The sequence below is a fragment of the Thalassophryne amazonica genome, chromosome 6 (genome assembly GCF_902500255.1).
Source record: "Thalassophryne amazonica chromosome 6, fThaAma1.1, whole genome shotgun sequence".
Taxonomy (NCBI): Eukaryota; Metazoa; Chordata; class Actinopteri; order Batrachoidiformes; family Batrachoididae; genus Thalassophryne; species Thalassophryne amazonica.
The window spans coordinates 48457027-48484055 of NC_047108.1; the positions used below are offsets into that span (position 1 = coordinate 48457027).

Genomic DNA, 27029 nt, shown 5'->3' on the forward strand with positions numbered 1-27029 from the left:
TTTGAGTTATTGTTAAAAGGCCTTTATCACGCAACATCGTTTGACCTTATAACAAAGTTGTTATATTCTCGTCAAAAACATACCTGGAGTAGTGTTTTTTATTTTGCACATACATCACCGCCACACCACAAAGATTTCCATCAGGTTTCACCCGATTACGAGCATTTTTAGATGCCTACAGACACCATCTCAACCACTGAAAACATACTACAGCATGAGTCCACTAAAGTATTTTAAAGGCCTGATTAAAGTGTAACATGTGATCTTTAATAAGATATTTTCATGAAAACACACAAATGTGCTGTTTAGTGCATTTTATTTTTTCTTGTCTAAAACCACAGCTTAGATGTGGTATGACCGAAACAAATTGTCATTAAGCTTAAATAAAACAGGGATTAAGTGGAGGTGTAAGAGTAACTAGGTGTTCACAGGAAACATTTATTTATTTTATTCATTGTTAGTTGGTTTTATCTTTTCTGTCGTTTTGTTTTATCAGGTTCTTTTTGTCTGTTTCTCTAAAACTGTATTGTAGCATTAATAGTTACTATTGTTGTTGCTATTGTTAAGACAAATAAAATTACAAAAATATTACAATTTGTAATACATTTGACGCTTATGACAAATGCTGAGCCATTAATTACACAGAAAACCAATGTACACAAACGTGCTGAGATGCGAATAGCTTAATGCTAACTTTAACATTGAAAACGCCATAAATATGCTAACGCGTTAGCGTCTGTCCTGTTTTAAGTTATAAAATACACCTATCAACTGTTCCAGAAGACCATAACAGGTCGGTTTAACAGAAAAAAGGTAAATATTACTCAGACATACGCGCTTTAGGGTTTTAGCCGGGAAAAATTAAGATAAAGCGAAATAAAACAAAGAACCAACAAAGCACTGCTTCATTGGTTCAAAGCAAAGCCACACCCCGCTCTACTTGGGGAAGGTCTGCCTGCCAATGTTCCCATGAAAACAGGGAGGAGAAGGGCCGTGGATTATAGCAAGCAGTAAACAGAGCGGAGTGAAAATTCACACAGTCCCTTCCTCTGCGGTGCAGCGCCATCCATGCCGATAGTGCTGCTGCGTAGATTAGCGCAGAATGGGACGTTGCTTTGACAGTGAGAGTATCATATTTCGGCCTCAAAACACGCATGACACCATGTGAGCACGCGTATGTGTGATTAAATTTTCCAAATGACGGAAATCCGTCGTGGTGACGGAGAACTTTGACCCATGGGATAATCAAAAATGTAGACAGACACACTGACTCCTCTACTCAGATTTTTAAGCACTGCAATCAGGGTATCCACAAATCAAGGTCAGTCCACCTTTCCCCTCTGACAAATGAGCCATGTTTCTGCAAGTCTACCCAACACCCAGTCCATGTAACCACTGAACAATTCATTTGAATAAAGAAAATAAAATAATTAACTTGAGTAAGAAGCACAATACAGCACTTTATTGTTCATAAATGCTGAAGTGGGAGAGAGAAAAAGCAAAATAAAGGACAAGTTAAAAAAAATAGTTTTTCTTCAGTTTTCTGGTGGTCAGTGTGGGTGATGTCCAGTCTTGTTGGGCAAATTCAGGTTAAGTTAAATATGTGAAAAGAGGAAGCAAGTACAGGACACTCGAAGCTTATTAGCAAAGAGCTGGGGGGGAGGGGGTCTGAAATCTTCATACTTAAAAAACAAACAAAAAACCCCCCAAAAAACAAAGATGTACTCTTCTTTAAAAAACAAAACAAAACTTTAGAACTAGAAATTAAGCATCCAGTAGCTTTGCATTTTCATTAACGCACCGTAGGTTTACCACAATGCACTACAAATTTTGGTGCGAAAATCGGCACGTGACAATTTCCAGTAAAGACGAGAGCAATGGTGGACACAGAAGCTGCCTTTTGTTTGAGTGATTCACCCAAATTAACTGGTCTGAAAAGAAGGAAAGTGGTTCATACAGGTAGTTTTTGTGATGCTCCATTGTGCAGCAACTCATCTGAGAAGGACAAGGTGCTTGGGATAAGAGATCATACCATTGTCTCTCGTGGATCTTGGATGAAATTGTGCGCCTCCAGAGTCTGCAGTATTTCAAAATGCTTAGCCACTGGATAATCAGTTTAATGTCAAAAAAAACAATAATTTTATTATATATATTATTTAGCAAAAAACTAGGTTTTTCTTAAAAAATAAACATGAAAATACCAGTCACCAAAGCAACACCTATCATTGAGCATAACAATGTAGAACAGGTGTCACCAAACCTGCTCCTGCAGATCACCCGCCCTGTGCAACTGCTCCAAACACAGCAGATTCATCATCTCTGGTGTTTTTTGGTTCTTCATTGGCTGGTCACACCCGACTTAACAGTGGGTAGAGCTGTGAGAGTTGAGAAACATACAGAGCAGGTGGTCTTCAGGAGCAGGGCTGGTGGCCCCTGATTGTAGAACATATGAGGCTACCTCACGAACAGGTAATAGCAAATATTTAAAAGGTACATGTACAGCAACTTGTGTCCAAACATGTCTAAAAGACTGTACAAATATACACAAAGTAGATCACTGTGACATAAAAATTGATGGATTAAATGGCCATCTTAGATGGTTACAATAACTCAAGTTTAAGCCATACATACCTGTAGACGTTCAGCGGCTAAATCAACATGTAACTCATTGACTGAATGAAGCAAAGTATACAGAACACAAGACACTTCCTACTGTTTTGGTGAAACTTCATTCGCCTTCTCAGAGAAGAACCATTACAACTTTGTACACAAATCTGTACATCATTTCTAGCTGCACCTTTAAATGTCATTGAATGGCTTGCAATAAGTCCCCCCCCACCCGAAAGAGTTCTCACATCAGTGATCAGATGTCCAATGCAACTGCACAGTACCCTTCAGTTCACGTGAGGCAGACATGTTGGCATGAATCAAACCATAAGTTTCACTTTGTCTGTTGGATACAATGAGTCAGACCTGCTGTTTGCCCAGCTGGGCCCCATCTCTGCCGCTCCGTGCAGAAGATGGTATAAATCTCGGAATAATGATGGGGAGAGCATTTCTTCCTTTAACTGCCCGTCTTCTTGAACCCTCAGTCAGCCCAAAGCCGTTCTCTACATGTTCCTCGCCATCATCATCCTCATCGTCATCGTCCTCATCATCATCGTCCTCATCTTCATCTGAAATATCATCAAGATCTGAAACAGTCACAGCCTCAGTCCTCGGCTCCAGCCTCATATTTGCTCCAGTAATCTGCTCATTACCATGGAGATGAATCTCTTCATCTTGCTCCCTGTTATCCTTCTCCTTTGCATCCTCACTGTCAGAGTCAACAGCAATGGGCTCAGACAGGTCCAGAGGCATTTGCTGTGGGAAGGTGCTATTGATTGTCATGATTTGGTCTCTGCTGAGTTCTGTAATAAAAGGGTTTGACTGAATACAGTCTACTGCACTGGTTGACTTCTTTCGTGGAACTGTGCAGCCATTGGCAGCTATAGGCTCCCTGCCTCTCTGGCGAGACTGCTCTGACACACCCATACGTGTCTTAGATGTCCGACTTTTGCCATGTCTAACCTCGAACATACGGTCTTGGATAAACGCTAGCTCGTGATCTACTTTGCTAACTTCTTCCATATTGAACCCAAGCAACACATTGGCTGCCTGTGTTTTGCAATCTTCTACACAACTCCTCTGTGTGTTCACAAAATGGCTGGAGATATCAGACTTCCACAGCCACAGACTAGCTGCCAGCTTCTCCACCTCTCGTTGAGTGGGATATGGCTTACGATTGAAATACTGTGTTAGAAATGTCTTTCTAGACTCGTATGACTCATTTTCATGACCTTTGGGATCGAGAGCAAGGACTACAGGTTCATCAATATTTTCAGCAAATGTGGATGAACTGTTATAATCCCGTGGATGAGCTCTTTCTCCTGGAGGGCCCAGCCTCCTCCTTTTTGGCAAATTACTGTGAGCATTATCAAAACTGGCCCGTTTTAGCGTCCCACTTTGGGGCTGGCTGACCCGAGAAGAGTGAGCTGTTCGGCTGTCCTGCCCATTCTGGGACTTCCCAACACCACGGCAGTGCACCAGATGTAGAGTAATGGTTGAGGCAGTCATGTTGCTAGTATAAACCCCCAAACAGTGAATACACTTGTAGGTTAATTTCTTTTCTACAGGATGGACCGTTTGTATCACCTGGTGGCGATCTTTTAGATGGTGGGCCAGTGAATCTGAGATTGGGCCCTTGAGGATGGAGAAACACAGAGGACACAATGTCTTGCCCACATCCCTCTTATAGGGCACAGATGCCTGCTGGACACTCTTGGCAAGAACATTATCAGCAGCACCTGAAAGCAGTTTGGGTTGGTGTTGAGGCACCAACCTTTTACTTGATAATAATGAGGCAGACATGGCTGATGACAGGGAGCTGTTGTTTTGGGCATGAAATGCCACAGACTCCTCTGGGGCATCTCTCATGTTGTAAGTAGTGACAATCAACTGAACATTCTTAGGATTGCCCTGCTGCAGAGTGAGGTCAAATGTCAAAGGAGAGTCGGTGCGTGGGCCAACGCGCTCATCTGGATGGGAGAGCCTCATGTGCGCCACCATCTTCTCAACGTCATTGAAAGTAGCACGGCAGTGTGGGCAAGACAGGCCATGGATCAGCATGTGATTAAGCAGTGTGTCACTGGGGAGATATCTGTTGCAGTAGAGACACTTGCTTGTGAAGTTGTGTATCTTCATAATGTAGTTTGCCACAGCAGGAACCTTCTCTGCCTTGTGCTCCTTTTCAAAGTGAGAACTGTACACATTCTCTGGAAAGAGCTCATTGCAGATTGTACAGATTTTCCACTTTTGGGTGTAGGATGTGCCAAGGACTGAAGAGCCACCTTTCTTAGCTGTGACAGAGGCTACAGTAGTAGCTGCTGCCTGGACACGAGAGCCCAGAGGGTTGGATTTGACCGAAGATGAAGAATTCATCATAACTGGGCTCCGAAGACTGCCACTTGAAAGAAGCTGCTTTGCTGTGTGTGAGTGCTGTGGCACTGAAATCTGGGCATTCCCTGGTAAAGTAACCCTTATCTGCTGACTGTTGAGGGAGAAGGGCTGGATAGTACCAGGCTTCAAGCCCATTGCATCATGTTTTATACCAGACAGAAGACTTTGGGAGTTGAAGCCTGTCTTTGATGGGATGACACGCCCCAGCTGCTGCATGGCAGGAGACCTTGTTGTAGCCATCACAGCACCTTTGGGTCCCATCCCAATAATGGTCTTGTCTCCTTGGGTTTTGGGGGGTATCATGATGACAGGTTTGGGACGGGGGACAACTACACTGGTATGTCCAATCATAGCAGTAACCTGGTAGCCAATCCTTTCGTGATCCTCAATTACATGTTGAACAAGTGCTTCATAGGTTCTTGGGACAAAGAGACACTTCTTGCAGTGAATCTGGTTACTAATGCCACTGTTGGTGTTACCACCCTCTGTATTCACAATGCCTTGCCCTGCTAGTCCACCATTCTGAGTACTTGCCTTGTCTCCTGGTTTCACAATATAGGGCTGTGCTACTTGCTGGAAGTGTTCCCTGTAGATGTGCTTTCGCACTACATTGTACAAAGGGTCTCTGTAGGTGCATTTTTTGCAGTAGTACACCGCCTGCTCCAAACTGTCCCCAGTTCTTTTCAATATCCCATCTTTCATCACAATTCCACTGGCTCCCGCCAACATGCCACTGTGGCCCTGCCGGACAGTGCTGGTAGGCATGTGGAAAAGTTTGATGTGCGTTTCCAAAGTTTTTTTGTTGCCATTGTAAGTGCAATAAGGGCAGTTGAGCAGAATGTGGTTCTCGAAGTCCTCACTGTGGACATTACGGAAGTGGCTCTTGTAAGCTGAGAAGTACTTGGATGAGAATACACACCCAGAGCAGCAGAAAGGCTTTGATCTGTAGTCCTGGAGACACAGGTGGGAAATGTGTAAGCCTTTGAAATCTTAATTTGTGAGACAACAAAAACCAGTTTAGATTTCATATATCCTTCAATTAAGAATAATATCCAATGTTCTTGGGAGGAGTGAAAAATGTTCAGTTTACTAAATCAACACTGATAGACATGCAAACAGTTAAAGTAGAGGTACAGGGCAATAACAGCTGCAAAGAGCACATTATAGTTGCAGACATAAGTTTACATACATCTTAGTTTTAGTAAAAATAAATAAATTTTCTCCTACTGCACATATTTTACATTCTTAGAAATATATGGCAGTTTTGTGCATTTTAATTCCATAAAGTACAAAGTGGAGATACTAGAGATCTGTAAGCAAACTCACAAAATCACTGACCTGGTCTATCATGCTAGTTGTTTGTATGGGAAAAGTCCAACAGGTCTGTTTATACACATAAATGACTAAATACCTCTCACTCTCTCACTATTTTCTCTTCAGAAAATTGGATTGATTGATATGATGCAACAATTAAACAAGAAGTCTGATCATCTTTACTTAGGGCCACTTCACACATAGCACGAATGCGGTCAAACTGTGCATGAAGTATGCATGAAGCAGGAATCGTATGCAATATGTGTAAAATCGTAGCTGCCTCCAACCCCTCATACACCTGTTGCTACAACTATGTGCGCACACCAGCCGCTGAAGGACAGAGTGTGCACTGTGAGAGTCCATCAAACCCTCTCGCGGCAGGTGTCGGCCAAATTCCAGCTGACAACACACGAACATCTAACACCGCTTGCTTGGCACTTAGAAAATGTGTGGCTATTCATGCTATTAGCACGACAACAGCCAGCAGATGATCACTTTCAAGCTGGATGTGAAATTTGTCTAAGTGCCCCCACGAGTGTGGCTTTGCAAACAGACACAGTGACACATTGCTGTGAGCGCTGAACTGACAGGTGTGTCTGCCGATAGGAGCAGCTGTGGAGATCTGTGGTTCTGGACGTACCGTGTGTGGACGGACATGAAACTAACAACTGCCCACTGTGATGCATGTGTGTCTGCTTGCTATCCTCACGTGGACATACATAAAACATATCGCTGTTGCCATGGGCTGCAGTGAGCCAGTGCAGTGTTAACGTTTCTGGCTGGCAATCAGAGCTTTTGGAAATTGCAGGTTCGAATCCCATGGGTGGCATGTATTTTGTTTTTTTCCCCCACAGCAGCTGCCTGATGTGGTTACACATGATGCACCTGCTTGCACTGTGTTCCCGCATGCATGAAACCGTCGCAGCGGCATCATTCATGCCTGCCTGTCGGCTCGATGTTTTCGTGGATCGCTCATACGAGCTGTTCCGCCGTGATTTGCCCTGATTCGTACTTATTTGTATTATGTGTGAAGAGGCCCTTAATGATGTACTATAATAGTAATCTTCCTTCATGCACAGCTTCATATTGTGTGCTACCACTGCGTTACATTTCAAGACAATCAAGCCAGTTTTGGAGGAGTTGTGTTTAAAAGAATTATGTGCAGACAGACAGGGTAATGCATACACCCCACAAATGTTTTGTTTGGGGGCATGGGTATAAGACTGGTTGCAAAACATACAAAGGCTTATCAAAAGTTAGATTTTCAGTGGGAGTAATTAATTTGTAATCTTGCTTAAATGTGGAAACTGGTTGTACAAAAAAGTGCATCCTTGTGTTTAGGTGCAGTGCATTTAAACTTATGTTTGCAAAAACGTGTGTAAAAATGAATGCAAAAATTATGGCTAAACAACATGACAGAGTGGAACAAAAATATCTCTGGGCACCATGTACCTGGACTTTGGTGTGTGATGGCTCCCACATGCACACATCTTCCCAGGTAGTGTGCTTTATATAAACTTCCGGAGGAGTGAAGTCTTTAAAGTCCTAATGGAGAACAACAAGATGGTTAAAATTAATACACAAGTATCAATAATACCCACAACCACTTTGAGTTTTCTTATTGAGTTTTGTGATACCTGCCATGGCCCACTAATATGCACAAACAGCTTTGGAAATGAAAAACTCCAATTGCCATCATACATGTTGTAAGATTACACCTGTAAAAATCTTATTCTCTAATGTGACCAGTGCCGAATAGCCTATGACACACACACACACACACACCTGAGCAAAACATGAAAGAAACCAATGTACTGACACACTACCGATGGTACAAAGTTGACCCGGCTTCCATAAAAAAATTTTGTATGCGGTAGACATAAATGTTTCAGTTGTTGCAACTCCAAATGAGAGCAAAAACACCTGATTATCAAGTCCACTGCTTCCAAACACCATTAATATAGTTTTGTTCAAATTTAGTGATAACGTATTCATGTCAAAGCATAATTTACTTTTGCCAAATTCTGAAGTGACTCTGAAGTAAAAGTTCTCACCAGAACTCAAAATATTTTTATCATCCGCAAATAAAGTGAATTTTAGTATTAGCGACCCTTTACATAGGTCACCGATGTAGATGATGAAAAGTTTTAGGCCTAACACTGTTCCCTGAGGGATGCAATGAACAATGTTCAAACAAGTTGATTTATATGGCTTGCCCATCTTCACAAATTGTCTCCTGTTCCATGATTTATTGTGTAAAGTCTTAAAAAAATAAAATAAAATATCACAACAGAATATTTATTTTTGTCTATGGAATGTGTGATTTCTTCAATGAATTCTGTTAAGGCTTGCGATGCTGACTGGCCACTTCTGAATCCAAATAGACTGACAGAAAGTAAATTGTGCTTATCAATGAAATTCTCAGGTCTGTTATTGAAAAGTTTGTCTAAAATTTGAGAATTGTGGGAGCAGAGAGATAGTAATTTGTAAAGTGGTGTACATCTCCAGTTTTGGACAGCAGAATAACTTTGGCTCTTTTTGTGCTATTAGGAAAATGAAATTTGAAAATGACATTTGAAATGAAAGATAAAAAGGTGGGTTAACTGTTTAGAAATACATTTTATATATATATATATATATATATATATATATATATATATATATATATATATATATATATATATATATATATATATATATACACACAGTGAGGAAAATAAGTATTTGAACACCCTGTGATTTTGCAAGTTCTCCCACTTAGAAATCATGGAGGAGTCTGAAATTTTCATCTTAGGTGCATGTCCACTGTGAGAGACGATCCAAAAAAAAAAAAAAAAAAAAAAAAAAAAATCCGGAAATCACAATGTATGATTTTTTTTTAAAATAATTTATTTGTATGTTACTGCTGCAAATAAGTATTTGAACACCTGTGAAAATCAATGCTAATATTTGGTACAGTAGCCTTTGCTTGCAATTACAGAGGTCAAACGTTTCCTGTAGTTTTTTAAAGGGTTTGCACACACTGCAGCAGGGATTTTGGTCCACTCATCCATACAGATCTTCTCCAAATCTTTCAGGTTTGGAGTTTCAGCTCCCTCCAAAGATTTTCTATTGAGTTCAGGTCTGGAGACTGGCCAGGCCACTCCAGGACCTTGAAATGCTTCTTACAGAGCCCCTCCTTAGTTGCCCTGGCTGTGTGTTTGGGGTCACGGTTGGGATGGTTTTCTTCGGGTTGTTCTCATCCTCTAAACATGGTAAGTGGAGTTGATTCCAAAAAGCTCTATTCTGGTCTCATCTGACCACATGACCTTCTCCCATGCCTCCTCTGGATCATCCAGATGGTCACTAGTGAACCTCAAATGGGCCTGGACATGTGCTGGCTTGAGCAGGGGGACCTTGCTGCCCTGCAGGATTTTAAACCATGACAGCATCATGTGTTACTAATGTAATCTTTGTGACTGTGGTCCCAGCTCTCTTCAGGTCATTGACCAGGTCCTCCTGTGTAGTTCTGAGCTTTCTCAGAATCATCCTTACCCCACAAAGTGAGATCTTGCATGGAATCCCAGACCGAGGGAGATTGACAGTCATCTTGTGTTTCTTCCACTTTCTAATAAATAATCATAATAGTTGTCGTCTTCTACCAAGCTGCTTGCCTGCTGTCCTGTAGTCCATCCCAGCCTTGTGCAGGTCTACAGTTTTGTCCCTGGTGTCCTTAGACAGCTCTTTGGTCTTGGCTATGGTGGACAGGTTGGAGTGTGATTGATTGAGTGTGTGAACAGGTGTCTTTTTATACAGGTAACAAGTTCAAACAGGTGCAGTTAATACAGGTAAAGAGTGCAGAATAAGAGGGCTTCTTAAAAAAAAAATTAACAGGTCTGTGTGAGCCAGAATTCTTGCTGGTTGGGAGGTGCTCAAATACTTATTTGCAGCAGTAACATACAAATAAATTATTAAAAATTATACATTGTGATTTCCAGATTTATTATTTTTCTTTTTTTAGATTATGTCTCTCACAGTGGACATGCACCTAAGATGGAAATTTCAGACCCCTCCATGATTTCTAAGTGGGAGAATTTGCAAAATTGAAGGGTGTTCAAATACTTATTTTCCTCACTACACACACACTTTTCATATCTATATTTTTACAATCCTTGGATGTTTTATTTTGGATTCATTACAATATCTAAATTTTCCATTTCAACTACTGGTCAAAGAAACAATGTTTGGATTTCTTTCCATAAGATCATTAAATGTCTCCGAGTTAGGAATTTCTTCAGCTACCTTTGGTCCAACACATACCAAAAAAAAAAAAAAAATCATAATATATTAACCACACATCTGAGTTATTAATAATCTCATCATTGTCTATGAAATACTGAAGTTACGCTGTCTGGAGTTATTTCTAATAATACTAAACATTTCCCATGTACCCATCATGTACTCTTCTGTGCTAAAATTGATTTGATCAGTAGACGTCAGTAAGACAATCAGCTACTACAGTGACACCTAATGAGAACAGCCAGAAGCGGCAGACGTCAGTATGACGTGAAAATTAGTCAAACATTTAGTGTGGCCCGGGAGTCATGACTTAAAAAACAGTTGGCTTAAAACAGTTTCATCCCATCTTATTCAAGACACACGGTCAGCTGGTTCATTAATGGAGCATTTGTAGGAAATTTAGACTTATACAAGAAGGAATAAGATTATTTAAAAGGCACTGTAAATTACCACAGGGTCTGTAACCACAGTGTTGAAATCTTTCTTAATTTGAGGCATTATACCCGAGGTAGATGCTTTAGCTGATGAGCGTGTAATCGATTATGTTCCTAGTAAGGATGAATTTGTAACCACAAACTGAGCATTTTTAGTGCAGATCAGGCCAAACTCAGCCTGAAGATTAAGATGCCTCTTAAATAAATCAGGGGAGGGATTGGCAGCAAATTGCTGATCAAGGATATCAAGTAAAGTTCAGTAAAAAAAGTTCAGTAAACCTGATATTACATTTTTCTTTATTTACATATGAGGAATATGAAATAATCTGACCTCTGAAGAAAGCCTGCAATGACTCCCAGAGTAATGAGTATGATATTGAGTCAGTTTGGTTAAAAAACTGAATCTCCAAAGGTGAAGAGAAGATTGATGATTTACTGATATCTCAATATCTAGGAAGTAGTAATCTATTCTGGAGTATGACTAATGTACATGAGGAAAAAAAAATTTTGAATGAGGGATTGCGAAGTCTCCAGAGATCAACCATACCATTCAAGGTCATAAAATCTGAGAAAGATTTGGACAGTGGATTGAGACATAATTTGTGGATGTGAGCGCTCGAGCACTAGGTCAAACTCACAATTCAAATCACCTCCAAAAATGAACAAATGGGTATTTAAATGAGGTATGCTAGTCAGTTATCCAGTAGAGAAATCTACATCATCAAAATTAGGTGCACAGACATTCACCAACAACACCTTCACTTGCATTAGTGTAACCACAACTATAAGGCATTTACCATTTTTATCTGCAAAAATATCAGAATCAAGAAAGTGATTTTTTTTTTCCTTGCTTATTAAAATAGCAATACCCCTGGCTTTAGAATTTAAATTAGAATGATAGACCTGATCTACCCATGGAAAACAAAGCTTATGGTGATCTTTAAGCCTAAAGAGAGTCTGCTGTAAAAATGCAATGTCAGAATTAAGACATTTCAGATGGGTAAAAACATCTGACCTTTTGGTAGGATTACCCATACCATGAATATTCCAACTAATAAAATGAATAGATGTGCCTGAACCAAGAAGGCTGGGAATTAAATTAGCTGCACACATTTATGCAGGGGACAAAAATAAGCAAAGTACCAAATACATCTAAATAAAGCCCGGGCAAAATCAAACACTCACACCTAGAGTGCCTTAATTGACAGAGTGGCGTCAACGCAGAACATGGTGCCATTTTGGTTCCAAATGCGCTGAACTACTGAATGAACCATTAATGTTTTCAACATTTTTTGAAATCATTTACCACATACAGCAACACATCCAGGTACAGGTGCTATAAAAATAAATATAAAAATAGTTAAGCTAACAAATTGACAATTTATGACTTATTTAATTAAATTAAAACCTGATTTATGCAGCTGCACAGCTATAATTCCGTGTCATGCAATGACGTGTGTGGCAGTTTTAAAGTTCTGTCCCTGGATTATTCTTTATTATGAACTAATTTGACCCTCAACAAGCTTTTCTTTCTACAGTCATCACCTCCAAATCAAAGGTAAGCTACACAATTTTCTCTTTTACTGACTTTGTGCTGTAAATGTGCGGCCTTTTCTGATCCATCTGTAATCAGTGTGCGCACTGCAAAAATTATTAAAATATGAAAGTGAAATCAGAAAAATGTCAAATCACAGCCTTTTCTGTCTGAAATAACAAGTGCCCGTCCAGGCACAGGTATATAGTCCGAGTCTGAGCAGGGTGTGGGGAAAAAAAAAAAAAAAAAAAAAAAAAAAAACGAGGACTACAAGCAGTCATGGAAGGGCCCTTGCGTCCCCGCCTCCCCGGGCCACCACGTCCCCTTGCTACTGTGACCCTGTGCCACAGCGGCAGGTTTGCAGTACGGCTGAGCAGCGATTATGGGATTGTGCGAGAGACCGAGTTGCAAGCAGGTGGCTGTACGTTGAAACAGAACGAAAATGATCAGTTGATCAGTATAGTCTCTGGATGATCTGAAGAAATTTGAAGTGCATTGGATTGTTTCACATTGATCATGTATGTTGACCAATTTGTTCTGCATGTTTTAGAAGTGGAATAAAGTTGATGGGGTTAACTATGTGACATCAGTACCTGTTAAAGTATAAACAGGACATTTCCTGTTACCACCGGGGGGGCTATGAGTTAGGTATGAGTCAGGGTGGAGCCCTCATGTCCAGCACGTTTGAAGGATCTACAATGAAGTATGTTGGCATGACAGCTGTTCTAAGTGAAATAGCATGCTCTGAAACGCTCACCAAAGTTTGAAGAAGCCTAGCAGCCACACCTTCTGACCTACAGAAATTCTTTTATTACGTTTTAATCAGCATGGGGCCATGACGATGTGTACCAAATTTGAAGATGAATAGATGAAATCCCTAGGAGGAGTTTGTTTAAATGCACGTTGTGGAAATGGCCAAAAATGGCAAAAATTACCTCAAAATATAAAGTTAAAATAAAAATGGCCGACCTCCTGTTGACATTTCACCACAATGTTTAATAGACTTTTTTGTGCGTCCCAGCATGGTAGATACGTGTACCAAATTTCACAAGACTACGACAAAAAAAACAAACAATGGGGAGGGTTTTTGAAAATTTGTAGGGGGCGCCATTTTGCTGTGAGCATGAGTGTGACCCCCAAAATGTTGAATTTCAGATCTGGCTGAATGACTTTGCAAAGTTTGGTGGGTTTTTGAACATGGAAAAGGGCAAAATTGGGGCTTGAAAATTATAATTGTGTTTTGTGTTTCCAAATTGTGTTAGAAAGAACATATCGAATGTTTGGGAAAAAAAAAATAACTCAATTGGAATCATATGCAAAATAAGATTATGTACATTACAAATGTCTTAACATTATATTATAGTTTAGTTTATCCTTATCTGGTTTATTGCAATGTTGTATTGGGAAGTGCCTTTGCATCTTATATAAACAAAATTTTTCTTTTGCAGAAAAAATTTGTTCGTATAGCTTCCTTTTTGAAACCTTGTGCTCCAAGTGCACCTTTGCTTTTCCAAATTGCAGTTCTTAAATATCTATCACAAATATTTGCCTGACCTGTATATTTGTCTTCAGAGCGCTTCATGATATTAGTTGGCCTTTTATTAAATATTATTTTGTGCATAACCATCAAATTCATAATTATCCGACAAGGCAGACTTCATATATGCATTTATTTTTGCATAGAACTCGTTATCAGCGTCACATCAGATATCATGGTGTTAAATCTTGGAACAATACAGTACATCTTTTAAATCCATCCATCACCTTAAATAGATACAAAAGTCAATTAAAATCAAAGCTCCTGTATGAGTATTTATAATGTCAATATATTACTTGGTTTTGGTTGATTTACACGTTTTACATTTTATGAATTGATATAATCCTTTTGTTTATTGTTTTGTTTTTATTGGGAGAGGGTCTTTGATAAGCCTCTTTGGCTTCAACCTCTCCCCTTGCACAGTATCCTCATACTGTGTTTTTTCTTTTTTATTCTTACTTTGTGTATATATATATATATATATATATATATATATATATATATATATATATATATATATATATATATATATATATATATATATATATATATAGTGTGCTAAATAAATGAAATGAAATAAATAATAATAATTAATAATAAATAAATAAGCGCAATTTCAAGAGTCCCCTTTTCGGACGACTTTTGCATTTGTACATAAATAAGCCGCAGGTCTCCACATTGTAACATGAGATATTTACACAAAGATGTTAGAAAGATTTTTTTTAAACTTTTAATTACCGCAAATACGTACCATAAATGTTTTTTTCCCCTGAAGTGTTACATGTAAATATTGACGCGCACGGTGTCTCTGCTCCACATGGACAACTGAGTAATTTTAACTTTTTGAGATTTCATTGCGTGCAGCCAGGATCAAATTTAGTCTGTGGTGAATGAGACATTAATGAGGCGCGGTGACTTTTTCGACTTGCTGCTCCAAGACAGAGAACCGTTGTGGAAGGGAAGGACGAGAAGGCGTCCCTCTGCTAACTGATCTGACGGCGCAACTGTGGTGCAATGTGCCAGAAAGGGACTTTTTTCAGTAAAACGAACAGGTAAGACCTTATATTTACACTGTGTGTAGATTTACACTGCATGAGGAGCGCAGCTTTCAGGAAACTAATTGACATTTTGACTTATGAGAAAGCCTGTAAAAATCCATAAATTAGCCGCGTGCTTGGAAAAGCTGCAGCGTTCAAAGCGTGTGAAAAAAGTAGTGACTAATAGTCCAGAAATTACGGTAACAGTTGACGGTCGGACTTTTAATCAGAGAAATTACTCCAGTTTCACTTCACTCAAAGCAGTAAGTGTCAGAGCGCTGAACTTTACACCTTGAAGCCCTTGTTGTGTCTATTTGTGCATCCAAATGCACAGCAACCCGGCATTTTCAGCAAATAAATAAATAAAATGGCTGGATTTACACGCAGTCAGATTAACAGCGAACGCTATTTTGGAACCAAGATGGCACCATGAGTCACGTGTCCAGCCCCCCCGACTTGTCACGTCACCACTCTCTCAATTAAGACATACTACTTACAACTAGCCCTCCCCTGACACACACAGAAACAAATACACAGCTAAAAATTCTCCAAAAGAGATACAGCAGTGCAAAAAAACAGTTCTTACCACATATGAATTAGTGACAGCAACTCTGGGAATAACCCAAGCTTAACTCAGAAGAAAAAAGTTAAACGAAAAGCAGGAAAAGTGAGTCCCACATTGAACAAGAGCAGGCACAAGAAATGATTAAATAGTTCAATACTTCTATGAACACAAATGAGAAAACAAAGATAGTCAACTTTTTGAAATAAGTTACACAGTTTGAGATCAAATTAAATGAACAGCTATGGCAGGCAAAAACACACTGTCCAAATAAGCCATTAGTGTGATTTCAATCCGCTTAGCGTCTGGAAGGAGTACTGCACCAAGGAACTATAAAAAACAAACAGGAGTTTAAAAAAAACAAAAACAACTAAAAATACACAACCAGCAACTGTAAACAAGTAGGAGTGACATTCCTGGACCAGGTAGGTAATGTATCAAAATAAAACCCAATGTTCACAGGGTTCTCCCCAGAAATTAAGATAGCGGCGCTGTTGGCAACTACCAACAATGCTCTCCCTCCACCAGTACACTCGAACACCACCTCTTTTATAAGAACAGGACAACTCCCAGCAAAGCCCACATTCGTAAAATGTGTGAAGGGGCCCTTTCACTCGGGGTCCTATTGGACCTTGTGTTCTGAAGCCCTAAAACTGGGCTTACACTGTGAGTTTCGGCCCTTTTTGAGCCGGGACGATGCTGCAATGGCGGAGAACAAAAGCAAGTCCGTGTTGGAAGTCTCACAGGACATGTTGTGACATGCCCAGCTCTCCACAATTTCTCGGATACTCACGCGACTAAAAAGCCACTAAAAGCGGTCTGAATCTTCTGAATGGTGGAAGACCTAACGCCATTGTGGCTTCGTCCCGACGCGCGAATTCCGCTGCACGTCTTTCATTACAAAATCTCCTGTAACAGTGGAATCTGACGAAAAAGTGCTGATGGCCACCTTTTCTGCCATTTCTCTGGTAGTCACACGACGTCCCGGATCAACACAGCCTTTACTTTGGAAATGATCTGGTCATTTCAGCCTGTTGATGGCCGCTCGAAGCGCGGTGCGCCCTCAGCCGCTGTGGGCCGTCTTTAATCCGGTTGTAATGCTCCTTAATCTGTGTGATGCCCATAAGATCTTCACCGAAAGCCATCTGAATTTTCCGAATGGTTTCCACCTGGCTGTCTCACACAGTTTCTTGAAAAATTTGATGCAGCGCTGCTCCAGCCGTTCAGACATTTTCCTGACAATGAAAATCCGACGAGAGGGGTGGACCAGGGCTCACTCAAAGCCTGCCCACAGGCGAATGACGCAACCGACAGGCGTGAAAAAAACTCACGCATGCACACGAAGGTTCAAGCTTGGCTGATGCAAGCGCACATGATTCAAATCCATATAGTTTTTGCAAAAAATAAAGAGGTCCTTTTCTAACAGACCTCCTAAATAGAAATAAACAAAATTTGTAGTTTTGTCAAAAGCTTTTCCTTTCAGACATTCTTGGCATGAAGAGGAGTGTCATTCAAGTGTCATTTGCATAATGATGCAGGTCACTTTATGCACTCATCACCACACTGTTGGATTCAACTCAGATGTGATCCACAATTAGAACAAAGTGTACTTAATGCAATTTGGTGCATGTGCTTTAAGTAAATTTTTTGCCATTTTTCCATTTGTGGCACCCACTCATGACCTATGTCTACCACATTCTGGAGACTCCCTTTGCTCATTCCTATGTATCATTGAACAAACGTTTCATGTTTATCTGAAGTAAAATTGAGAGAATATGCAAAATTTTCTGTTTTGACTGCTCCCTGTAGTAGGTTCTCCTTTGTAAAGTTGGCAGCTTTTGACCTACCAAACTCATTTTAATAACTTTAGCTCCTACTGGTCCAAAGATTCCACTTGCAAAGACTGGTGTCAATCAAGGTGAGGGCTTGGGATGAGATAGACTTTAAAGGTTTTACATATTTTACAATACTGCATGAAAACAGAAAAACAGATGTTGGTGTGGCCCATGTCAGAGTATTTGTCCACCTCCACAGAATCTGTGGATGTATGAATTTTGATTGTGCAAATGAACCATTTTTGGAGTTCTGGTCAAAAACATCAAGAAAAAATTTTTTCTTCATTGCATCGTCACCAGGAGGAACAAAAATGTCAATTTTGCTGCGGCCCTACCTTGTGCTGCTCTGTATCATCCCTAAAAAACTGAGCTTGATGGGTTGAATTGTGTGAACCAGACCCACTTTTCTAATTAAAAAGCCATTAGCCATGCCCCTTTCAAAAATCATGATGTACTTCTGTATTTCAAGTCAGACCTGTGCCAAGATTATTCATGTTATATTCAGGACAATTCCAATTAGGAAATTTTGAGATATAAACTGCAGAAACTGATGGCGCCCCCTAGTGTCCAATCAAAACTATTTTATTCAGACTCCCTCTCTGTATTATTCTGCATCAGCCACATGAGTTTTGTGTAGATCGGAGTTTACAAAGGAAAGCCCAACTTCCTCTGTCACGTATTTCTAACAGGAAGTTCATCCTGTTTTTCCCATCAGGTAGATTAAAAGGCCCGTCAAGCTCATTTTAATAACTTAAGCGTCCGATGTCCATTAGACTCTGTGTGCAAAGTTTGTCATTGATCAGAGCAATGGCTTGGGTAGGTCTGAAAAAGTCACTTTCGCATATTTTGCCCATTTGTGAAAACTATCTTGCCGCAAATGGACATGGCCTATCTCAGCAGATTTAGCTCAAGTCAGTGAATGCATCCATATAAGGCACTTTAATCTGTGATGTGTAGCCCCCCCCCCCCCCCCCCCACACACAAAAAAACATGCTGCTATAGCGCCCCCTGCAGGCAGATTTGTTACACTTTTTTTGTGTGTCTGATTTATGTGGAGAGCTTTGTATCAGTTCAGAAAACATCACCTCCACAGCTTGTATGGTCTAGGCTGCATTATTGCATTTAGTGGGGAAAAATAAATCAATAAATACAAATACAAAAACAATAGGGTTCCCAGCCATGCTGGAACTAGGAACATAATTGCTTTGCAACAGTTGTTCCCAGCCCCGCTGGGCTTGGACTCCTAATTAGTGAAGCACAATATTGGAAGCTCACTTATTTCAGCAGTCTATTTAAGGATCAATTAGATTTTTTTTGGTGTTGGATTCTCTCAGTAACTCTGCAACCGGTTTAAACGTTTTGGGTGGATTTTATGCATTCATAAAAGAATGCCAAGAAGCTTACTGCTGAATCCTCACACAGTTGTCTTTCATAACCAAACAAAACTGTGCACAACTTGTCAATAAATTACAATATGCATGAAGGCAACATATTACACAAATAAAGAATGTTTATGAGTTCAATGGTATGAATATTTCATGAGGTGAAAGATGGAATGTTCTGTTCAACTTGGCTTCGCCTCGTTGAACGGAACATTCCATCTTTCACCAAATTAAATATTTGCACCATTGAAAGAATGAAAAAACATTTGTTTTATATAATGGCTAAAATAGATCCTTGTCATTTGATATTTTATTAATTTCTAAACAACAGAAAAGGAACTTACATATGGCGTTCCACTGGTGTTTTTATGTCAAAAGCCCAACATGAACTTTAATTGGAGTCTAAAATTGTTCTCAGTCAACTTGGCAAAACAGTTCATCTGTGATGCCATGCACCAACTGTATGTGCTTCACAAAGACTGTAGTTCCTCAGTCCAGCGAAAAATATCAGAAATTTGTCCAGCTTGTAATCCTGATGGTCCAGTCACACAGCACTTAATCTTAATCTGGACTTTCGTTGGCATCATTTAACCGTTGCACAGCTTCGTTCCTGCAGCTGGTGCTTGTCAGGATTTTTAAACTGATGAAAAATTTGAATGAATGTCACTGAAAACCTAATTCGTCCATATTTCGTTTTGTAGTTCTTGGCGGTTTTCATCATTTGCTTAGTTTTTGTAACGTTAGCATTTAGTTTGACTTTGTTCAACCAGCTGAATGTTTTCACACAATACAAAAGCCGGTTTGTGAGCGCTTTAGTGAAGGAGAGATGCAACTCCTCCGTGGCAGAGCTGCGTGGGGCTTCTGCCACTGCATGTGATGTGGCGGGGGCTACTGGTCATGCCATGGTACTGGCCAGCCAGGAAGAATTTGTCAGCCTCTCTGCCAGCATATGGCAACCCATGATCATTGTGTTGGCCAGCGTTGCCCACACGAGGAGAGAGTTGCTGCACAAAAGGTCCGGCCGGAGCTGCAGCATTCCGTCCTTGAGCTCTAAAGAGCCTGCTGCCCATTTCAGCGTCTGACAGTTAAAAAGTTTTGAGGAAGCGATCCTTGATCACTGTGTATTTATTTGTAGCAGGAGGGCTTTGCAGCAGCGCAATCAGCTTTGTTTCCATGGAGCTGACAGCCAACAACGAAATAATATTCTGTTTCGTCTGCTCTGATCTCTCAGACTGTGCCTTGGTTTGTGCAAACCAGGCAGCAGCTTACAGAAGTGTGACTTTGAGCCATCAGGTGTGGAAAAAGTTCCAGCAGCAGCGGGCATTCGTGTGTGAACAGCTTTGATCCACAGAGGTATAAAAACAGAAAACCCAGTGTGATTGCAAATGGCTTCATTCTTTTTTGAACGTTTTGAGTTGCTAAATTATGTACGAGGCAGTCCTGTGTGCGTGCTACAACACATTCAAACACTGAATGCATTAATCCAGACTGAATCAGCTGGAGAGAAGGTGAAGCGTGTGGCTGTGTTTGTGTGTCTGATCCACGAACACTTCACCTGTGCGTGCGCGATGAGAACCGGTAATCGAATCCACGTGGGTGTGGCTGACACAGCTGTAGTGCCGGTGATCAGAAACACCAGGTCTACAAATAGTGATTAGAGTTTTGGTATTTGAGAAATATTTGGCGTGTTTGCAGTGTGTATAATTTTGGTGGCGTATTTAGTGTGTGTGTTTTTTTTTTTTTTTTTTTTTTTTTTTTTTTTTTTTTTTTTTAAATTGGAGCAAGACGGAGGGCGCAGCGTGTCACCAGAGTATGAACCAAACAGCAAAGAGTCTGACGATGAAGGAGATAATCCCTCTTTTGTTCTGGATGAGGAACCAGAACAGGTGGAGCCACAGACGTGTGCAGAGATCTCCACAGTGGGTTGGATAAAGCGCTTCTGTTTGCAGCTGAGCTCCTTCCCAGCGCCGAGTCCTGGAGAGCAGAGATGCAGACACACACTGCTCCAGCAGTGGCTCCAGGTGCATTCTGTTTAAAGCGTGGAGATCAGCATTAGCTTCGGTTTCGTTTTGTTCCTCTTTCATCCATTTTGTGCTCTTGATTTGCAGGCTATTTGGTGATAGGAAAAGTCAAAATTTCATTTGTCAACCTTTTCTAGACTATTTATGATTTATTTATTTTTTGCTTTTTTTCCCATTCATTCAGGAATCGTTGTATGCCGTGTGACTGGGCCTTAACAGCTCTTCATGCCTCCAGACAGCTAACAGTGTAGTGGATTTTTTTTGTACAAACTCCGCTTTTTTATTTTTAGCTCAACACCGTCCCCGGTAGTGTGAGCACACACACAGTTGTCGGGGCATGCAATAGCAAATTTCATGAAGCACCAAAATTGCATGGTAAATGAAACAACGGCGAATGGCAGGAATAATCCTTGTCGCGTGACATACAAGCCACCAATCAAATGACAAGGATCCACTCAGCTGTTATTATAAAGCCAAATCACTTATACCACCAGAAACATGACTTTAGTCATTAAGAAATAAAAATAAATTCATTGGTTTACAGAAGACTACTAATGCACCAACATTTTACTCATCTTATTGCGACACTTGGCAGAGATTTAGTCCTGCAGCAAGTGATCATTGTTACAAAAACACCAAGATCTGAGATACTCACCTCCAGGTGATCTCTACAGAACTCCAAGCCGATGTCTCCCAGGACCTTCTTGACATTTTTCCGAGCTTTCCGCAGAATGCCCAGATTATTGACAGGGAGCTGGAACATTCTGTCCACCTGGACAGAAAAGGCATACACAGAATGTTGTAAGATAAAGGAAGCATTTGTCAACTGGAGTCTACAGGCATCGACATCAACGCTTGTCCGATTGTCCGGGACAAGTCCGATTGTCCGGGACAAGTGTAAAATGTAATCGGACAAGCAATATGCTCTAAATCATTGTCCGACTGGACAAGCGGCATTTTTTTGGTTTAAAACGTTCAGATTCTTTATTTTCATCGCTCGGAACCAAAATACCTGTCCGCTGCCTTTTTGTTTTCTCATTTACATCACGTCTTGTCTCGCACCTCGCAAGAAAGCGTCTTTGGTTTTTCCCGCCACTCTCCATGCAGTGGACAATCGGAAAACATGATATTAATGTGTGCGGGAGTCCACTGTATGGAGTGTGCGTTCGTAGTAGGGCTGCCACAACTAGTCGACTAGTCACGACAACGTCAATTATTGAAACCGTCGACAACTAATTTAGTAGTCGACCAGTGGTTTATTTTATTTAAGTCTTTGTTTTTCTCTCAATTCATAGTTTTAGGCAGTGAGCCTAAAACTATGTAAAAAAAAAAACACTAAGTAAAAAAAAAAAAAACATACCCCCCCCCCCCCCACACACACACACACCCCCACACCACAGAGCTGCCTTTACTTCCACTGAACACAGATGTGTTATCAGTTTACAAAAACAGCATTTTCAGTTTTAGAGGTGTTTATTTCTGGCTAGATTTACATAATACAACCCCTGGCAAAAATTATGGAATCACCGGCCTCGGAGGATGTTCATTTAGTTGTTTAATTTTGTAGAAAAAAAGCAGATCACAGACATGACACAAAACTAAAGTCATTTCAAATGGCAACTTTCTGGCTTTAAGAAACACTATAAGAAATCAGGAAAAAAAAATTGTGGCAGTCAGTAACGGTTACTTTTTTAGACCAAGCCTAGGGAAAAAAATATGGAATCATCCAATTCTGAGGAAAAAATTATGGAATCATGAAAAACAAAAGAACGCTCCAACACATCACTACTAATTTGTTGTACCACCTCTGGTTTTTATAACAGCTTGCAGTCTCTGAGGCATGGACTTAATGAGTGACAAACAATACTCTTCATCAATCTGGCTCCAACTTTCTCTGATTGCTGTTGCCAGATCAGCTTTGCAGGTTGGAGCCTTGTCATGGACCATTTTCTTCAACTTCCAAAGATTTTCAATTGGATTAAGATCTGGACTATTTGCAGGCCATGACATTGATCCTATGTGTCTTTTTGCAAGGAATGTTTTCACAGTTTTTGTTCTATGGCAAGATGCATTATCATCTTGAAAAATGATATCATCCCCAAACATCCTTTCAATTGATGGGATAAGAAAAGTATCCAAAATATCAACGCAGACTTGTGCATTTATTGATGATGTAATGACAGCCATCTCCCCAGTGCCTTTACCTGACATGCAGCCCCATATCATCAATGACTGTGGAAATTTACATGTTCTCTTCAGGCAGTCATCTTTATAAATCTCATTGGAACGGCACCAAACAAACGTTCCAGCATCATCACCTTGCCCAATGCAGATTTGAGATTCATCACTGAATATGACTTTCATCCAGTCATCCACAGTCCATGATTGCTTTTCCTTAGCCCATTGTAACCTTGTTTTTTTTCTGTTTAGGTGTTAATGATGGCTTTCGTTTAGCTTTTCTGTATGTAAATCCCATTTCCTTTAGGCGGTTTCTTACAGTTCGGTCACAGACCGACTCCAGTTTCCTCACATTCGTTCCTCATTTGTTTTGTTGTGCATTTTCAATTTTTGAGACATATTGCTTTAAGTTTTCTGTCTTGATGTCTTCCTTGGTCTACCAGTATGTTTGCCTTTAACAACCTTCCCATGTTTGTATTTGGTCCAGAGTTTAGACACAGCTGACTGTGAACAACCAACATCTTTTGCAACATTGTGTGATGATTTACCCTCTTAAGCGTTTGATAATCCTCTCCTTTGTTTCTATTGACATCTCTCGTGTTGGAGCCATGATTCATGTCAGTCCATTTGGTGTAACAGCTCTCCAAGGTGTGATCACTTCTTTTTAGATGCAGACTAACGAGCAGATCTGATTTGATGCAGGTGTTAGTTTTGGGGATGAAAATTTACAGGGTGATTCCATAATTTATTCCTCAGAATTGAGTGAGTCCATATTTTTATCCCTCTGCTTGGTCTACAATAGTAACTGTTACTGACTGCCACAATTTTTTTTCTTGATTTCTTATAGTGTTTCTTAAAGCCAGAAAGTTGCCATTTGAAATTACTTTAGTTTTGTGCCATGTCTGTGATCTGCTTTTTTTTCTACAAAATTAAACAACTGAATGAACATCCTCCGAGGCCGGTGATTCCATAATTTTTGCCAGGGGTTGTATACCAGAAATGAAGCTGTTAGCAAGTAGCTACACCAGAAATTGACATCACTATGCTAACCTCAGCGAAATGTCTTGTAAATTAGTTCAGAGGTGTTATCAGGTTCCAAAAACAGCATTTTCGGTTTTAAAAGTGTTTAGGCTATTACTCGCTAGCTTTTACATAATACTTGTATATGACAAACGTATATAAACACACAAAACAAAGTGGCAGGGGTGGGGGCCAAGTGGTTAATGCGCTTGGTTTCAGTTCAGAAGGTTCCGGGTTCAAATCCCACCCCTGCCACATTTCTCCATGTAATGTGGAATTGCGTCAGGAAGGGCATCCGGCGTAAAACTTGTGCCAATTCAACATGAAGATCCACCTTGGATTTGCTGTGGCGACCCCGAGTGCAAACAAGGGAGCAGCTGAAGGGACTTACTTTATGAAGAGACCAGTGAATGATGTCATGGTGCAGCTCTACCCCGATTGGCTGTCACCATGCCCCACAATAACAAAATGGATCAGATTGAAACAGAATGTAATTTTTTAACTTTTTAAAAAACATCAAGGTTAACCATTTTTGAACTTGTCTAAGGTCTTCATCCCAAGAATGTTCCTTATGAATTTCAAGAGTCTGGCAGTAATAGGACTGGACTTATACTGAGCACAGACAGACGAAAAGCCTTTGCAATACCAGATGGCCATATTTGATGCTGGGTAATAAAACTACTTTCTGTTAACCAATTTAGGCCTTATTTTTAGATTAACAAATTCAATGCCTTTTAACACTAAGGATCCACAGGAGAACCCTGACAGAATTACTCTAATATAATACAGAATGTGAAACAAGATGAAACATAAAACAATCAATATGTACAATAAATATCTTAACACTATTAGGACACAGCATAAGTTTTATAATTTTAGCACAAACATAAAATGACAAATGACTGAAACTTAGGCTATTCTATTGGCTGTAAAATGTGGTTTCTTTATTCAAAATGACAATCTAGCACTTTAACTTCTGCATTCATCATGCATAGATGTTTTTCTGTTGAAGATAACTATACAAAAGGCAGGTGTTTGTTGGTTGGTCAACACAAAGTTGGGAATTATTGGTTGTAAGGGGTAAATAAATAAGCAAACCATTGGAATCACTCAGTGAATCAATGCAGTGGTTTCAGGCTATAAAATACAGCACACAGAGTGCATACACCAGCCAAAAAAAAAAAAGAAAAAAAAAAAAAAGAAAATTGGAACTATGGAACTACAAAGCATAGAAAACATTTTAGCACACAGCTGGAATTAGGGCTGCCATGATTACGTCGACTAGTCATGATTACGTCGACTATTGAAATTGTCGGCAACTAATTTAATAATGGATGTAATTGTTTATTTTTTAGGCTTTATTTTTCTCTCAAAGCTGCTGCTGTACCTTCTGCTGGCTTTTTGTCTGGAGCCACCACTGTCTTCAGGTTATTTATTTCCAAGCATTCATCATTCTTAACACTTGAGCAACTCTTCTATATCATTCATTGTTAAGTGCGATTGTTGTTGTTAGCTTAGGCCTGTTAGTTCTGCTATTAGCCTATGAACATTAAGCTAAGTGCTGGTGTTAGACTGCCTAAGACTAGGAATGGGACCGATCTGATCCTGGATCGGAATCTGGTTTTGATACAGAAGCAATTCACATATCGGAAAAAAACGATCCATCCATCCATCCGTTTTCTTCTGCTTTATTCGGAGTCGGGTCGCGGGGGCAGGAGCTCAAGCAAAGCTGCCCAGACCTCCCGATCCACACACACCTCCCCCAGCTCCTCCGGGGGAACCCCAAGGCGTTCCCAAGCCAGCCGAGAGACGTAGTCCCTCCAGTATGTCCTGGGTCTTCCCCGGGGCCTCCTCCCGATGGGACATGCCCGGAACACCCCTCCAGCGAGGCGTCCAGGGGGCATCCGGAAAAGATGCCTGAGCCACCTCAACTGGCTCCTTTCCACGTGCAGGAGCAGCGGCTCCTCCCGAGTGACAGAGTTCCTCACCCTCTCTAAGGGAGCGCCCAGCCACCCTGCGGAGGAAACTCATCTCGGCCGCTTGTACTCACGATCTCGTTCTTTCGGTGAGGATCAGAACATAGATCGATTGATAAATCGAGAGCTTTGCCCCCCTACTCAGCTCTCTTCACCACGACTGTCCGATACAGCGACCGCATCACTGCAGATGCTGCACCGATCCGTCTGTCGATCTCACTCTCCATCCGTCCCTCACTCGTGAACAAGACCCCGAGATACTTAAACTCCTCCACTTGAGGCAAGGACACTCCACCGACCTGAAGAGGGCAAAGCACCTTTTTCCGGTCGAGAACCATGACCTCAGATTTGGAGGTGCTGATTTTCATCCCCGACGCTTCACACTCGGCTGCAAATCGCCCCAGTGCATGCTGAAGGTCCTGATTTGACAAAACCAACAGAACCACATCGTCCTCAAACAGCAGAGACGAGATTCTGTGGTTCCCAAACCAGACCCCCTCTACACCCTGGCTGTGCCCAGAAATTCTGTCCATAAAGATAATGAACAGAACCGGTGACAAAGGGCAGCCCTGGCGGAGGCCAACATGCACTGGAAACAGGTTTGACTTACTACCGGTAATGCGAACCAAGCTCCTGCTGCGGTCGAACAGGGACTGGATAGCCCTTAGCAAAGGACCCAGGCCCCCGTACTCCCGGAGCACCCCCCACAGGGTGCCCCGAGGGACACGGTCAAATGCCTTCTCCAGATCCACAAAACATATGTGGACTGGTTGGGCGAACTCCCATGAACCCTCGAGCACCCGACGGAGCATGTAGAGCTGGTCCAGTGTGCTGCGATCAGGACGAAAACCACACTGCTCCTCCTGAATCCGAGGTTCGACTATCGATCGAATTCTCCTCTCCAGTACTTTGGAATAGACCTT

The 27029-nt window shown here is 40.8% G+C and overlaps 1 protein-coding gene across 1 annotated transcript in view; it reads right to left on the bottom strand.

Moving 5' to 3' along the window:
* Nucleotides 1-1444: 1444 nt before the first annotated feature.
* adnpb (activity-dependent neuroprotector homeobox b) overlaps nt 1445-27029 on the bottom strand; it is a 56615-nt gene continuing 31030 nt past the window's right edge. The window contains exons 2-4 of the mRNA XM_034172136.1: nt 21588-21704; nt 7765-7857; nt 1445-5949 (exon numbers count right to left, since the gene is read on the bottom strand). Of these exons, the coding sequence (XP_034028027.1) occupies nt 2968-5949; nt 7765-7857; nt 21588-21695 (3183 nt within the window). The 5' untranslated portion in view covers nt 21696-21704 and the 3' untranslated portion in view covers nt 1445-2967. The remainder of the gene's footprint in view (nt 5950-7764; nt 7858-21587; nt 21705-27029) is intronic.